This window comes from Telmatherina bonti, assembly GCF_933228915.1.
Source record: "Telmatherina bonti genome assembly, chromosome: 7".
Taxonomy (NCBI): Eukaryota; Metazoa; Chordata; class Actinopteri; order Atheriniformes; family Telmatherinidae; genus Telmatherina; species Telmatherina bonti.
This window is the reverse complement of record NC_136625.1, coordinates 105,834-120,472: the sequence shown is the minus strand read 5'-3', so window position 1 is coordinate 120,472 and position 14,639 is coordinate 105,834. Positions and strand designations below refer to the sequence as shown.

General features: G+C 43.1%; 1 protein-coding gene across 1 annotated transcript in view; it reads left to right on the top strand.

Moving 5' to 3' along the window:
- Nucleotides 1–5,824: 5,824 nt before the first annotated feature.
- Nucleotides 5,825–14,639, top strand: part of LOC306758063 (cadherin-7-like) — a gene marked incomplete at both ends in the record, with an annotated part of 85,140 nt that continues 76,325 nt past the window's right edge. Inside the window, 3 exons of the mRNA XM_079243279.1 lie at nucleotides 5,825–6,061; nucleotides 6,259–6,557; nucleotides 6,899–7,014. Of these exons, the coding sequence (XP_079099405.1) occupies nucleotides 5,825–6,061; nucleotides 6,259–6,557; nucleotides 6,899–7,014 (652 nt within the window). The remainder of the gene's footprint in view (nucleotides 6,062–6,258; nucleotides 6,558–6,898; nucleotides 7,015–14,639) is intronic.

Genomic DNA, 14,639 nt, shown 5'->3' with positions numbered 1-14,639 from the left:
ACCATAAAACTGTTCCAAAGAGGGAACATAAAACTGTTCCGAAGGTGAGGACATTATAACTGTTTAAAGGTGAGGGCCATAAAACTGTTCCAAAGACGGAACATAAAACTGTTTAAAGGTGAGGACCATAAAACTGTTCCAAAGACGGAACATAAAACTGTTCCGAAGGTGAGGACGTTAAAACTGTTCCGAAGGTGAGGACCATAAAACTGTTCCAAAGACGGAACATAAAACAGTTCCGAAGGTGAGGACGTTAAAACTGTTCCGAAGGTGAGGACCTTAAACTGTTAAAAAGGCGAGGACCATAAAAACTGTTTAAAGCTGAGGCCCATAAAACTGTTCCGAAGGTGAGGACCATAAAAATTGTTTAAAGGTGAGGACCATAAAACTGTTCCAAAGGCGAGGACCATAAAAACATTTTAAAGGCGAGTACCATAAAACTTTTCTAAAGACAAGGACCATAAAGCTGTTCAAAAGACAAGGACCATAAAACTGTTCCAAAGACAAGGACCATAAAATTGTTCCGAAGGTGAGGATCTTAAACTGTTAAAAAGGCGAGGACCATAAAAACTTTTTAAAGGTGACGCCCATAAAACTGTTCCAAAGACAAGGACCATAAAACTGTTCCAAAGACGGACCATAAAACTGTTCCGAAGGTGAGGACATTATAACTGTTTAAAGGTGAGGGCCATAAAACTGTTCCAAAGACAAGGACCATAAAACTGTTCTGAAGGTGAGGACCATAAAACTGTTCCAAAGACAAGGACCATAAATCAGTTCCAAATGCGAGGACCATAAAACTGTTCCGAAGACAAGGAACATAAAACTGTTCCAAAGGTGAGGACCTTGAACTGTTAAAAATGCAAGGACCATAAAAACTGTTCCAAAGACAAGGACCATAAAAACTGTTCCAAAGGCAAGAACTATAAAAACTGTTCCAAAGACGAGGACCATAAAACTGTTCCAAAGACAAGGACCATAAAACTGTTCCAAAGACAAGGACCATAAATCTGTTCCAAATGCGAGGACCATAAAACTGTTCCAAATGCGAGGACCATAAAACTGTTCCAAAGACAAGGACCATAAAAACTGTTTAACGTTGTCGACCATAAAACTGTTTAGAGGTGAGGACCATAAAACTGTTCAAAAGACAAGGAACATAAAACTGTTCCAAAGGCAAGAACTATAAAAACTGTTCCAAAGACGAGGACCATAAAACTGTTCCAAAGACAAGGACCATAAAACTGTTCCAAAGACAAGGACCATAAATCTGTTCCAAATGCGAGGACCATAAAACTGTTCCAAAGACAAGGACCATAAAAACTGTTTAACGTTGTCGACCATAAAACTGTTTAGAGGTGAGGACCATAAAACTGTTCCAAAGACGGAACATAAAACTGTTCCGAAGGTGAGGACGTTAAAACTGTTTAAAGGTGAGGGCCATAAAACTGTTCCAAAGGTGAGGACGTTAAAACCGTTCCGAAGGTGAGGACCTTAAACTGTTAAAAAGGCGAGGACCATAAAAACTGTTTAAAGGTGAGGCCCATAAAACTGTTCCGAAGGTGAGGACCATAAAAATTGTTTAAAGGTGAGGGCCATAAAACTGTTCCAAAGGTGAGGACCATAAAACTCTTCCAAAGGCGAGGACCATAAAAACATTTTAAAGGCGAGTACCATAAAACTTTTCTAAAGACAAGGACCATAAAGCTGTTCCAAAGACAAGGACCATAAAATTGTTCCGAAGGTGAGGACCTTAAACTGTTAAAAAGGCGAGGACCATAAAAACTTTTTAAAGGTGACGCCCATAAAACTGTTCCAAAGACAAGGACCATAAAACTGTTCCAAAGGCGGACAATAAAACTGTTCTGAAGGTGAGGACATTATAACTGTTTAAAGGTGAGGGCCATAAAACTGTTCCAAAGACGGTCCTTAAAACTGTTCCTCAAGGTGAGGACCATAAAAACTGTTTAAAGGTGAGGGCCATAAAACTCTTCCAAAGGTGAGGACCATAAAACTGTTCCAAAGGCGAGGACCATGAAAACATTTTAAAGGCGAGTACCATAAAACTTTTCTAAAGACAAGGACCATAAAGCTGTTCAAAAGACAAGGACCATAAAACTGTTCCAAAGACAAGGACCATAAAATTGTTCCGAAGGTGAGGATCTTAAACTGTTAAAAAGGCGAGGACCATAAAAACTTTTTAAAGGTGACGCCCATAAAACTGTTCCAAAGACAAGGACCATAAAACTGTTCCAAAGGCGGACAATAAAACTGTTCTGAAGGTGAGGACCATAAAACTGTTTAAAGGTGAGGACCATAAAACTGTTCCAAAGACAAGGACCATAAAACTGTTCCAAAGGCAAGAACTATAAAAACTGTTCCAAAGACAAGGACCATAAAACTGTTTAAAGGCGAGGACCATAAAACTGGAACCACGTCTCCCCATGTTTTAGTTCTAACATTTGGTATATGTAAAAGGCCGGTACCAGAAGACCTCAGGGTCTGCGAGGGCTTATAGCTTAAAACAAGGTCAGATAAACCAGAACACCAAGACCATTAAGACATTTGTAGATGACTAGAAGAACCTTAAAATCAATCCTGAAATGCACAAGGAGCCACTGTAGCCATTTTAAAACAGGTGTAATGTGTCCCCGCCCTCTAGTCCTCCAACTGGGACATGAAGTTATGGAACTGAACCTTGGCATTATTGATAGACCTGGTTGAACAGAATGTTCATCAGGCTCCACCCCAGCCTGATGAAGATCCACCTCCTCATCATTCGGGGGAAAGAGCAGAGTCGATGCCCCCCCTCCCTCAGAGAGTCGAGGGTCTCTGACGGAGCCACATCAAAAACACTGCTGCCTTCCTCCCTATCATCATCATCACTCTGACCAGTGATCAATAAGTTGGAGTAAGGTAAGGCAGCAGTTTTTGAGGTGTATGTGCGTAGCCTTCATCATCATCATCATTGTGTGTGCGTGTGTAACTGTGTCAGGTATGTGTGGCCTTCATCATCGTGTGTGTGTGTGTGTGTGTGTGTGTGTGTGGGTAATTGTGTGAGGTGTGTGTTGCCTTCATCATCGTTGTTTGTGTGTGTGTATAACTGCATAAAATCCAGACTTTTCCCGTTTATTGGAGCAGATTAAAGAGATGAAGCAGCTTAATGTTCAGATTATCATCCAGTAGAGAAAATCCTGTTATTATGAGTCACATTTACATCATGGTTCACACGCTAATGTCCACTTTCATCATGTTTCACACGCTAACGTCCACTTCATCATGGTTCACACGTTAACGTCTACTTTCATCATGTTTCACACACTAACGTCCAATTTCATCATGGTTCACACGCTAACATCCACTTTCATCATGTTTCACACGCTAACATCCACTTTCATCATGTTTCACTTGCTAACGTCTACTTTCACCATGTTTTGCCTGCTAACGTCCACTTTCATCATGTTTCACACGTTAACGTCTACTTTCATCATGTTTCACACACTAACGTCCAATTTCATCATGGTTCACACGCTAACATCCACTTTCATCATGTTTCACACGCTAACATCCACTTTCATCATGTTTCACTTGCTAACGTCTACTTTCACCATGTTTTGCCTGCTAACGTCCACTTTCATCATGTTTCACACGGTAACGTCTACTTTCACCATGTTTCACACGGTAACGTCCACTTTCATCATATTTCACTTGCTAACGTCCACTTTCACCATGTTTTGCCTGCTAACGTCCACTCTCATCATGTTTCACACGGTAACGTCCACTTTCATCATATTTCACTTGCTAACGTCCACTTTCACCATGTTTCACACGGTAACGTCCACTTTCATCATATTTCACTTGCTAACGTCCACTTTCACCATGTTTTGCCTGCTAACGTCCACTTTCATCATGTTTCACACGGTAACGTCCACTTTCATCATGTTTCACACGCTAACATCCACTTTCATCATGTTTCACTTGCTAACGTCTACTTTCACCATGTTTTGCCTGCTAACGTCCACTTTCATCATGTTTCACACGGTAACGTCTACTTTCACCATGTTTCACACGGTAACGTCCACTTTCATCATATTTCACTTGCTAACGTCCACTTTCACCATGTTTTGCCTGCTAACGTCCACTTTCATCATGTTTCACACGGTAACGTCCACTTTCATCATATTTCACTTGCTAACGTCCACTTTCATCATGTTTCACACGGTAACGTCCACTTTCATCATATTTCACTTGCTAACGTCCACTTTCACCATGTTTTGCCTGCTAACGTCCACTTTCATCATGTTTCACACGGTAACGTCCACTTTCATCATATTTCACTTGCTAACGTCCACTTTCACCATGTTTTGCCTGCTAACGTCCACTTTCATCATGTTTCACACGGTAACGTCCACTTTCACCATGTTTCACACGCTAACATCCACTTTCATCATGTTTCACTTGCTAACGTCCACTTTCATCATGTTTCACTTGCTAACGTCCACTTTCATCATGTTTCACACGCTAACATCCACTTTCATCATGTTTCACTTGCTAACGTCCACTTTCATCATGTTTCACTTGCTAACGTCCACTTTCACCATGTTTTGCCTGCTAACGTCCACTTTCATCATGTTTCACACGGTAACGTCCACTTTCATCATATTTCACTTGCTAACGTCCACTTTCAGAATGTTTCACTTGCTAACGTCCACTTTCATCATGTTTCACACGCTAACATCCACTTTCATCATGTTTCACTTGCTAACGTCCACTTTCATCATGTTTCACTTGCTAACGTCCACTTTCACCATGTTTTGCCTGCTAACGTCCACTTTCATCATGTTTCACACGGTAACGTCCACTTTCATCATATTTCACTTGCTAACGTCCACTTTCACCATGTTTTGCCTGCTAACGTCCACTTTCATCATGTTTCACTTGCTAACGTCCACTTTCATCATATTTCACTTGCTAACGTCCACTTTCACCATGTTTTGCCTGCTAACGTCCACTTTCATCATGTTTCACACGGTAACGTCCACTTTCATCATATTTCACTTGCTAACGTCCACTTTCATCATGTTTCACACGGTAACGTCCACTTTCATCATGTTTCACACGGTAACGTCCACTTTCATCATATTTCACTTGCTAACGTCCACTTTCACCATGTTTTGCCTGCTAACGTCCACTTTCATCATGTTTCACACGGTAACGTCCACTTTCATCATGTTTCACTTGCTAACGTCCACTTTCACCATGTTTTGCCTGCTAACGTCCACTTTCATCATGTTTCACACGGTAACGTCCACTTTCATCATGTTTCACTTGCTAACGTCCACTTTCACCATGTTTTGCCTGCTAACGTCCACTTTCATCATGTTTCACTTGCTAACGTCCACATTCACCATGTTTTGCCTGCTAACGTCCACTTTCATCATGTTTCACTTGCTAACGTCCACTTTCACCATGTTTTGCCTGCTAACGTCCACTTTCATCATGTTTCACACGGTAACGTCCACTTTCATCATGTTTCACACGGTAACCTCCACTTTCATCATGTCAGTGATCAATGCATCCTATATTCCCTGCCTGGCTCTTTATCTGGATCCATCTTCTTCACATTTCATTTATCAAAATTTTGATCTCAGTCAAATCTTTCAGATTATGATTGGTCCACATGCTGTCTCCTCTTTGTCCTCCAGGACTGGACTTTTTTGTGGGTAGTTTCGACATTCTGGACCTTCATCTGGTCAGACATTTTTATGGACAATTGTTCATCTTCAAGGGCTTTTTGGTGGTGGGTGAGTCCATTTCTTTAGACATGAATTCTGGCTGTCTTCTGAGCATGCTCAGTTGGACTATCCTGTCCCTGTCGGAGGAGTCACGCTATGGAGGTATGATCTTGAACTCCACTGGGCTCTGTCAGATGTCAGGTGGAAAAGAATCAGGACCAGAAGCTGAACCTAAACCCAAGATAAGGACGAGGAGGAGTTGGGTCTGGAACCAGTTCTTTGTCCTGGAGGAGTTCACTGGAGACGATCCTCAGTATATTGGAAAGGTATCAGTCTGAAATGTTCCGTCTGTTCAGCATTTCCTAACAGTCATATCTTTAATCTTGTGCTCATTCTTTGTCTTTCAAAACAAATATACTTTTCAGCAATGAAACAAAAGCAGTCTTATAGAATCAGTTGTCAAAAACAGTCTGACTGGTCTGTGGTCGATGCAACTGGTCTGACTGGTTTCTTCTCCCTCCAGCTCCACTCTGACATGGATAAAGGTGACGGTCAGGTGAAGTATTTACTGAGAGGTGAAGGAGCAGTGTCCATCTTTACCATCAATGAGGACACTGGAGACATCCACGCCACCAAGAGGTTGGACCGAGAACAGCAGGCTTACTACATCCTGAGAGCTCAGGCTCGAGATCGAAACACCAACCAGTTGCTGGAGCCAGAGTCACAGTTCATTATCAAGGTCCAGGACATAAACGACAATGCTCCAAAGTTCCTGGATGGTCCGTACATTGCCCACGTGGCTGAGAGGTCTCCCATCGGTGGGTCTGGAAATGTAACTGGTTTCTTAGATCAGGGGTGTCCACCTCTGGTCCTCAAGGGCCACAATCCTTTGGGTTTTCCATGTATCCCAAACGGCAACACATCTAACTCTAATTATTCATTCATTGGGCTAAACTTCATAGGCTGCTGGATCCATTTAATTTAGGCATGTGTGTTAGAAGAGGGATACATGGAAAACTTGCAGAACAGCGACCGATGTTGGACACCCCTGTTTTAGATCCTCTGCAGCTCTGGTCATCAGTAGAGAAGGATTTTTCTCCAGAAGTCTGCTGGAGAAACTGGTTCTAAAGTTGAAACTTGTATGTCTATTTTCCTGAAGGCAGTTCGGTTGTGACAGTAACTGCAATGGACGCTGATGATCCTACTTATGGAAACTCTGCCAGACTGGTTTACAGCATCTTGCAGGGTCAGCCTTACTTTTCTGTGGAGACAAATACAGGTGAGACCACACCAAACTAGATGTGTGCAATCTACTTCACAATTTGATTCGATTTTGATTCAGATGCTTTAATTCAAATTTTAAATGATTATGAAGAACATATTTTTCATATTGTCTATAAATTTTCCCATGTTATCTTCAGGAACAACAACCAAAACCAATATATTTCAAAACACCAGGTTTCAAGCCCTTTCAGCAACTCTCAGTCTCTAATCTCTCAATCTGTGAGGTTAGTGGGTAGCTTTGTGAGATCTCTGTTTGCTGTTCAGGCTGATGAACTTCTAGTTAGTCTTTCTAAAGTTTCTGGGTAGAAGCTTGACTTACATTGAAGCTGCATTTTTGTCATTTAATAATGAAAAATGTTGTCTTCGCGGTCAATAAAGCTACCTTGTAGTACCCTTCAGCAGCCTTAGGAGTTGCACAGATCCTTTACCATGCTTTCCACTACCAGTTGAAGCTCTGCAGGGGGTGGGAGCTGAAACTCCACGAGATGTACCCAGACCTCAACATCTTTGAGCCTGCCAGGTCGGACGTCATCCCCTTCCATCTCAACCAATTCTCGTCACATAGTGATCAGTTGACAGCTCTACTCCTCTCTTCACCAACACATGTCCAACGCATACGGCCGCAAGTCTGACGATACACTTACAAAGTTGATCATTGAGCAGCAGTGTCCTGGTGTCAGATGCACATGTGGACACTCTTAATACTTGAACATGATAATTTGTTATGAACAATCAATGATGAGCACAGAAGATCCTCCAACATGCTACTCCAGGAGCATTAAAGTCCTCTAGCAGAGTCTCCAGAAAGGGGAATTTTCTAACTTTCTGCATAAAGACTCCAACGGGGTAGAAAAGTCTGAACCTCTGTGCGGTGCACAGAGACAACAGGCAGGACCTGTCCCTTTGGTAGCCAATGATTGGACCACTGGGGTATCCATCTTTGGCTACCATCCAATTCACCCAACACCTGACCTTGATTTTCTTCCCCAAAGATGGCCTGGGCAATGGTCCTGGGGTTCATCGAAGGGATGGTTGAGATGATGATCATCAAAATCACCCTGAGGACTGCTCCTGTAAACCCATGTAACTGGGATATGATAAAACCTTCAGAAAGAAGAAGCCAATCATGCATCCTGAAACATGATGTGAGATGTTCATAATGCTGGTCCATGACCACCAGAGAGTGCCAACATCATGGATGTTAGGTTAGGGAAATGTTGGGTGACTACTCTTCCTCCTCTTCCTACACTTCAGATTAAAAGTGATTAATACAGATTAAACATGTTATCCTTTCACAGGGGGGGACCAGATTATTCCTGCTCACAGATCAGCTGCAGTCTGAGCTCACCACAGAGATCAAATTCAGAACGAAGCCCAAACGCTGCTGGATCTAAATCCCCTCCACCCAAAGTTAGAAAAGAGGCTGAGAGCAAACCAGCAGAACCAAAACTGAGAGTTCTGCATTTCAGTCTTTTCAAAATTATGTCACCATGTAAAGTCAGAACAGCTCAGTTAAATGTCAAATCAACAGACATCTGTTCATATAGGTACCCAGAACACCTGATCCAGTCTAATCCTGGTCGAGGGCCTCATTTCTAACCCTGCAGCACCAAACCCAGCTTACACCAGTTCTAGTCCACTTCTGGGGTTTCTAAAACCAGTCCACTTCTGGGGTTTCTAGAACCAGTCCACTTCTGGGATATCTAAAACCAGTCCACTTCTGGGGTTTCTAAAACCAGTCCACTTCTGGGGTTTCTAAAACCAGTCCACTTCTGGGGTTTCTAAAACCAGTCCACTTCTGGGGTTTCTAAAACCAGTCCACTTCTGGGGTTTCTAAAACCAGTCCACTTCTGGGGTTTCTAGAACCAGTCCACTTCTGGGGTTTCTAGAACCAGTCCACTTCTGGGGTTTCTAGAACCAGTCCACTTCTGGGATATCTAAAACCAGTCCACTTCTGAGGTTTCTAGAACCAGTCTACTTCTGGGGTTTCTAGAACCAGTCCACTTCTATTCAGTTCAATTCAATTCAACTTTATTTATATAGCGTCAAATCACGGCAATGCCATCTCAAGACGTTTTACAGACAGAGGGGAAAACATAATGAAGGCCAATTCATAACAGCCTATATAAGGAAACCAACAGATTGAGTTGAGTCCAACTCAATCTCCCATCCTAAGCAAGCACACTGGAGAGGGGCCTGATAACCAAAGGCTCTGCCTCCTGCTCGGCTCTTTGAGACTCTAGGAACCACAAGTAAGCCTGCAGTCTGGGAACGAAGTACTCTGCTTGGTATATAAGGAACTATGAGGTCTTTGATATATAGTGGTGCCTGGTTGTGGAGGGCTTTATATGTAAGGAGAAGGATTTTAAATTCTATTCTAGATTCAACAGGCAGCCACTTCTGGGATATCTAAAACCAGTCCACTTCTGGGGTTTCTAAAACCAGTCCATTCCTGGGATTTATAAAACCAGTCAACTTCTGGGATTTATAAAACCAGTCCACTTCTGGGATTTATAAAACCAGTCCACTTCTGGGGTTTCTAAAAGCAGGACTTGGCAGTAAAACGTCCTGACCTCCGCGCCAACTCTGACCCCGGCGTACGACATCTGGAGAAACAGGAAACGGCGACACCAAAGGCAGGAAATAAAAAGAAATCTGAGCCATTTGTTCCAAATGTAATGTAAACTTTCCCCCAGAATGTTGGACATTAACAGCATCTGCAGAAGAAGAGAAAAAGTTCCTCCAGCACGTAAAACGTCCAGCAGTAAAATGTTCTGGAACCAAGCAGTTCTACATGTTTGTAGCAACTTCCACAGTTGCTACTGAGGCGACGACTGGGTTCGGTCTATTTGTTTGAGACGCTGTTGGTGGTTCCCAAATGACGCACACAGGTCGCAGACATCAAGACTTGTTTATTGTAAACTGCTACATAAACTGCCTGATGATCGGATAGGATTTATTTTCACCAGTATAAGTGTGCAACGTCAAATGTGTATCTACTAGTGCGGTCAACAAGAATTACAGCTTCCCAGCTGCATCAAAACCCAGAGTGACTGGCTGACGGTGCCCTTTTAACTCCTTGGCCCTATACCGATCCACATCCACGTGACCCCAATTCATATCACCATGACAACAATATAACATCAACCATCCACCCAGTGATAATTCCCAACATAAACTACATTTATGGCTCCTTCACACCAGCCCCTTATTATAGTGATATCACATAATAATCAACCATATTAAACAAATAGGAGACATAAATACATGCAAAAAAACAACAAACCAAAATCATTAAGCAATCTCTATCATATTACCCAATGAGATCTTTTAACTAATTTTAGAGTCCATCTTCTTATCCAAGAAAACATGATAACAACAACAACAAAAAAAGAACCTAAAGAGTCCAGACACAGTCAAAGTCTGACCATATAAAGTCCAAAGGTTCAACTGTTATCTGCTTCCTGCAGCAAACAGTTTTATGATGGGTCGGTCCAGGCAGCTGGTCTGAGTCTTGATATGAACTCGACGAACAAATCCTCTTCGATCTGGAAAAGTGTCCATCACTCGTCCCATTGGCCACGAGGTACGAGGTGCAGAATGGTCCATGATAAGAACAAGATCTCCCACGGCGAGGTTCCTCTTCACTCCTGTCCAACGCTGACACTCCTGTTGTTCCAGTAGATATTCCTTTACCCGTCTTTTCCAAAACAAGTCAGACATGTATTGGATCTGTTTCCACCATATATGTGTGTACACATCTGTGGGTTGGAATACTCCTGGTGGAACAGATGGTGAGGTCTTTAACAGAAGAAGGTGATTCGGAGTTAAAGCTTCCAGGTCATTTGGATCCAAGGAGGCTTTAGTTATTGGTCGGCTGTTGAGGATGGCTTCAACCTCACACAGGACCGTATGAAGACTCTCTTCATCCAGATTTTGCACTTTCAAAAGGGAATTAAGCACCTTCCGAATTGACCTAATCAATCGTTCCCAAGTTCCCCGTGATGTTAGCCCGCAGGTGGATTGAAGCTCCATTTAACTCCTTTCTCATTAACTTTCACCTGATGCCATTCCTTAATCGCAGTCCTCAATTCACGTTCTGCTCCTATGAAGTTGGTTCCATTATCAGAACGTAGTTCACGAACCTGACCTTTTCTTGCAATAAAGCGTCGGAGAGCATTAATGAAAGAATCAGTATCCAGCGATGAAGCAACTTCAGTGTGAACAGCTCTGATTGGAAGGCAGGTAAAGATAACCCCATATCTCTTCACAATGCTCCTCCTGCTCTTTATTTCAAAGGGACAGAATCTGGAACGATTCTGTCACTGGGCAAGTCTGCCATCTGTTGGTTCACTGGCAGGGCGCTTAGACGTCGACAGACCATACATTTAGAGAGCACCCTCCTTATGGCTGTACTGACCCCAATCATCCAATACCTTTCCCTCAGCTTAGACACCATGTGGTCCCGACCACCATGTCCCACCTCCTGATGGATGTGTCTAAGCAAAAGCTCTGAGATGTGTTGATCCTTTGCAAGTATTATGGGATGTTTCACCTCAACAGGCATTGATGACCTACTGAGCCTGCCGCCGACTCTCATAATTCCATCTTGCAACTGTGGGCAGAGCTTACGAAGATGGCTGGATTTCACAATGAGCTGTCCCTTTTCCAGGTGGGATGGTTCCTCAGGAAATCCCTTTCTCTGGCTGAACTTAACGATGGCACACTCAGCTCTGTCCAGCTCTTCCACTGAAAGACTTCTTAACGCAGTTTTCCTTTTGATGTTGGTTAGCGGTTCTTTCACAGAAGATTCCAGTTGTTCTTTGCCGACATCAGACTGTGACAGGATCCGTTGTAATTGTTTCTTCTTTCTTACTTGGGACTCAAGTAAATCTTTAAGCCTTAAAATGCAGGCCACGGATTTCTTTAGTTTTGTCCAGGAGGAAAAGTACTCAAACAGGCGTGTCACAGGATCTTCTTCAGTCTGCACAACATTCAGTGCGCCAACTGTTTTTACCTCAGGATCATCTGGGGGCAGCTGATGGATGTAGTCTGGATTGACAGGCCACTCACTCAGAATGTTGAAGAAACTGAGGTCCTGACAACCTCATGGTATCACTCATGAATGTGTCCACTTTCACACCTCTTGAGGCTATATCTGCTGGATTACTTGCAGTGTCCACATATCTCCATTGTGCAGCAGATGAGACCTTTAGGATCTGTGAGACCCGGTTTGCCACAAAGACCTTGAACCGTGAAGTCTCATTCCTGATGTATTTTAGAACAGAAGCACTGTCTGTCCAGAAGACAGAGCTCATAAGGTCCATTTCTAACTCTTTCTTCCAGAGCACATCAAGTCGGCTGGCCATTGTTGCAGCAATGAGCTCCATTCTGGGGATTGTGACCGACTTGAGAGGAGCAACACGAGCCTTTCCCATCACAAATGCACAGTGTAGCTTTGAGCAATAGTTCTCAGACAGCAAATACGTCACTGTCCCATACCCATCTTCACTGGCGTCACAGAAATGATGCAACTGGGCTCTCGTGATTTCTCCAAATCCTGCAGGTTTCAGACATCTACTGACCTCAAACCTGTCCAATGAGTGGAGCTGCTGCAGCCATTTCAGCCATCTTTCACAGAATGGTTCTGGCACAATGTCATCCCAGCCAATATCCGTCCTGCACAAGTCTCTTAAGATCTTCTTGGCAGTTAAAACCACAGGGCTCAGCATCCCAAGAGGATCATAGATAGAACCGATGATTGAGAGGATTCCCCTTCTGGTAAGTGGTCTGTCTTTCAGTGCGATCTTGAACGTGAAGGAGTCTGAGTTTATGCTCCATTGCACACCCAGAACTCTCTCTAAGACAGGTAAATCCAGCTCCATGTTCAGCTCCTCCATACCTTTAGCTTTGTGGCTTTCTGGGATGTCTTTCAGCACTTCAGGTGTGTTGCTCATCCACTTGGTTAAAGAAAATCCTCCCTTAGAGCACAGAGAGACCAACTCTTGACATAATGAAACTGCTTCCTCCTCTTTTGCTACTGATGCAAGACAATCATCTACATAAAAATAGTGCAATAGTTTATTCACAGTTTCCTCACTGTAGAGATGTCCAAAGTCCTCAGCACACTTTCTGAGTGCGAAGTTAGCACAACTAGGTGATGATGTTGCACCAAACAGATGTACTCTCATCCGATACTCAGATGGTGGTTGTTCCACATCACCCTTTGGCCACCATAGGAACCTCAACAGATCTGCATCATTGGGTGGGACCAAAACTTGATGGAACATCGACTCAATATCACCCATGATGACAACAGGCTCCTTCCTGAATCGTGTGATGACTCCTATTAGTGAACTAGTGAGATCAGGTCCCTGTAGAAGTTGGGTGTTCAAAGAGGTACCCTGGTAACTAGCTCCACAGTCAAACATGACCCTGATTTTTCCTTTGGTGGGATGGTAAACACCATGGTGTGGTATATACCACACTTTGCCATCACTACGATCCAGCTCTTCATCAGGCACCTTCTCTGCATAACCTTTAGCCAAAAGATCATTCATGAATGTGATGTATTCAGAACAAAATAGTGCATCCCTCTGAAACCTCCTTTTCAGAAGGCTTAAACGTTGTTGAACAACCTTTTTGTTATTAGGCATATTGATGGGAGAATTCCGTAAAGGTAATGCAATCTGGAAATGTCCATTCACCTGTCTGGCAGATTTTGTGACGAGTTCCAGAAATCTCTGATCTTCTCTTGACATTCCAGGCTGCTCATCAATTCTGCTTTCTGGAAAGTCATTTTTAAACTGTTGCTGCCAAAGCTCATCCAAATTTGCAACAGAAACTCTATTGACTGTTATGCATGGTTTGTCCTGATTAATGGTCTTTCCACAGTCTCCAGAAAGTGGTCCATTGACTGTCCAGCCCAGTCTAGTCCTTACAGTATATGGTCCACCATCAACACTGCACACCACCTCTAATGGTTCCAGAGCCCTGGGGATATTAGTTCCAATTAGAAGTTCAATTCCTGCATTGGTTTGAGGCAAATTGATGTGTTTTAGATGTGGCCATTTCTTAATACCCTCTTTTGTTGTTATATTTCCTGGATGAACAGGCATGGATTCCTGCATGTAGACCTTTGGCAGCTCCAGAAACTCATCTCCGACAAGTGCTGCTACGTCCAGTCCCAACACTGTGTTACTGCTCACAACTCTTTCTTGTCCCATGGTTCTAAGGAGAATATTTCCTTTCCTTCCCACTAGATGTAGCTTGTGCATCAGGCCTTCAGTGCAAAAACTGCTGTACTCCCCTGGTCCAAAAAGGCGTATGTTGTTATAATTTTGTTCCCTTTCTTTGACTTTACTTGGACTGGTACAATAGGCAGTTTACATTCCTGGTCTCCAGCCCCTGGAAGACCACTTGACATCAACGTCCACATGTGGCTGTGTGTTCCCATCAGTCTGTTCCAATATTGCATATTCTTTATGGAGGATAGTTGGATGCTTCCGGCTACACTTGGAACAGGAAATCCTTTTGCGACAATCTTTACTGATGTGTCCTATACACAAACAGCCAAAACAGATGCCATTTCCCTTTAAGAAGGTTATCTTCTTCTCGTGT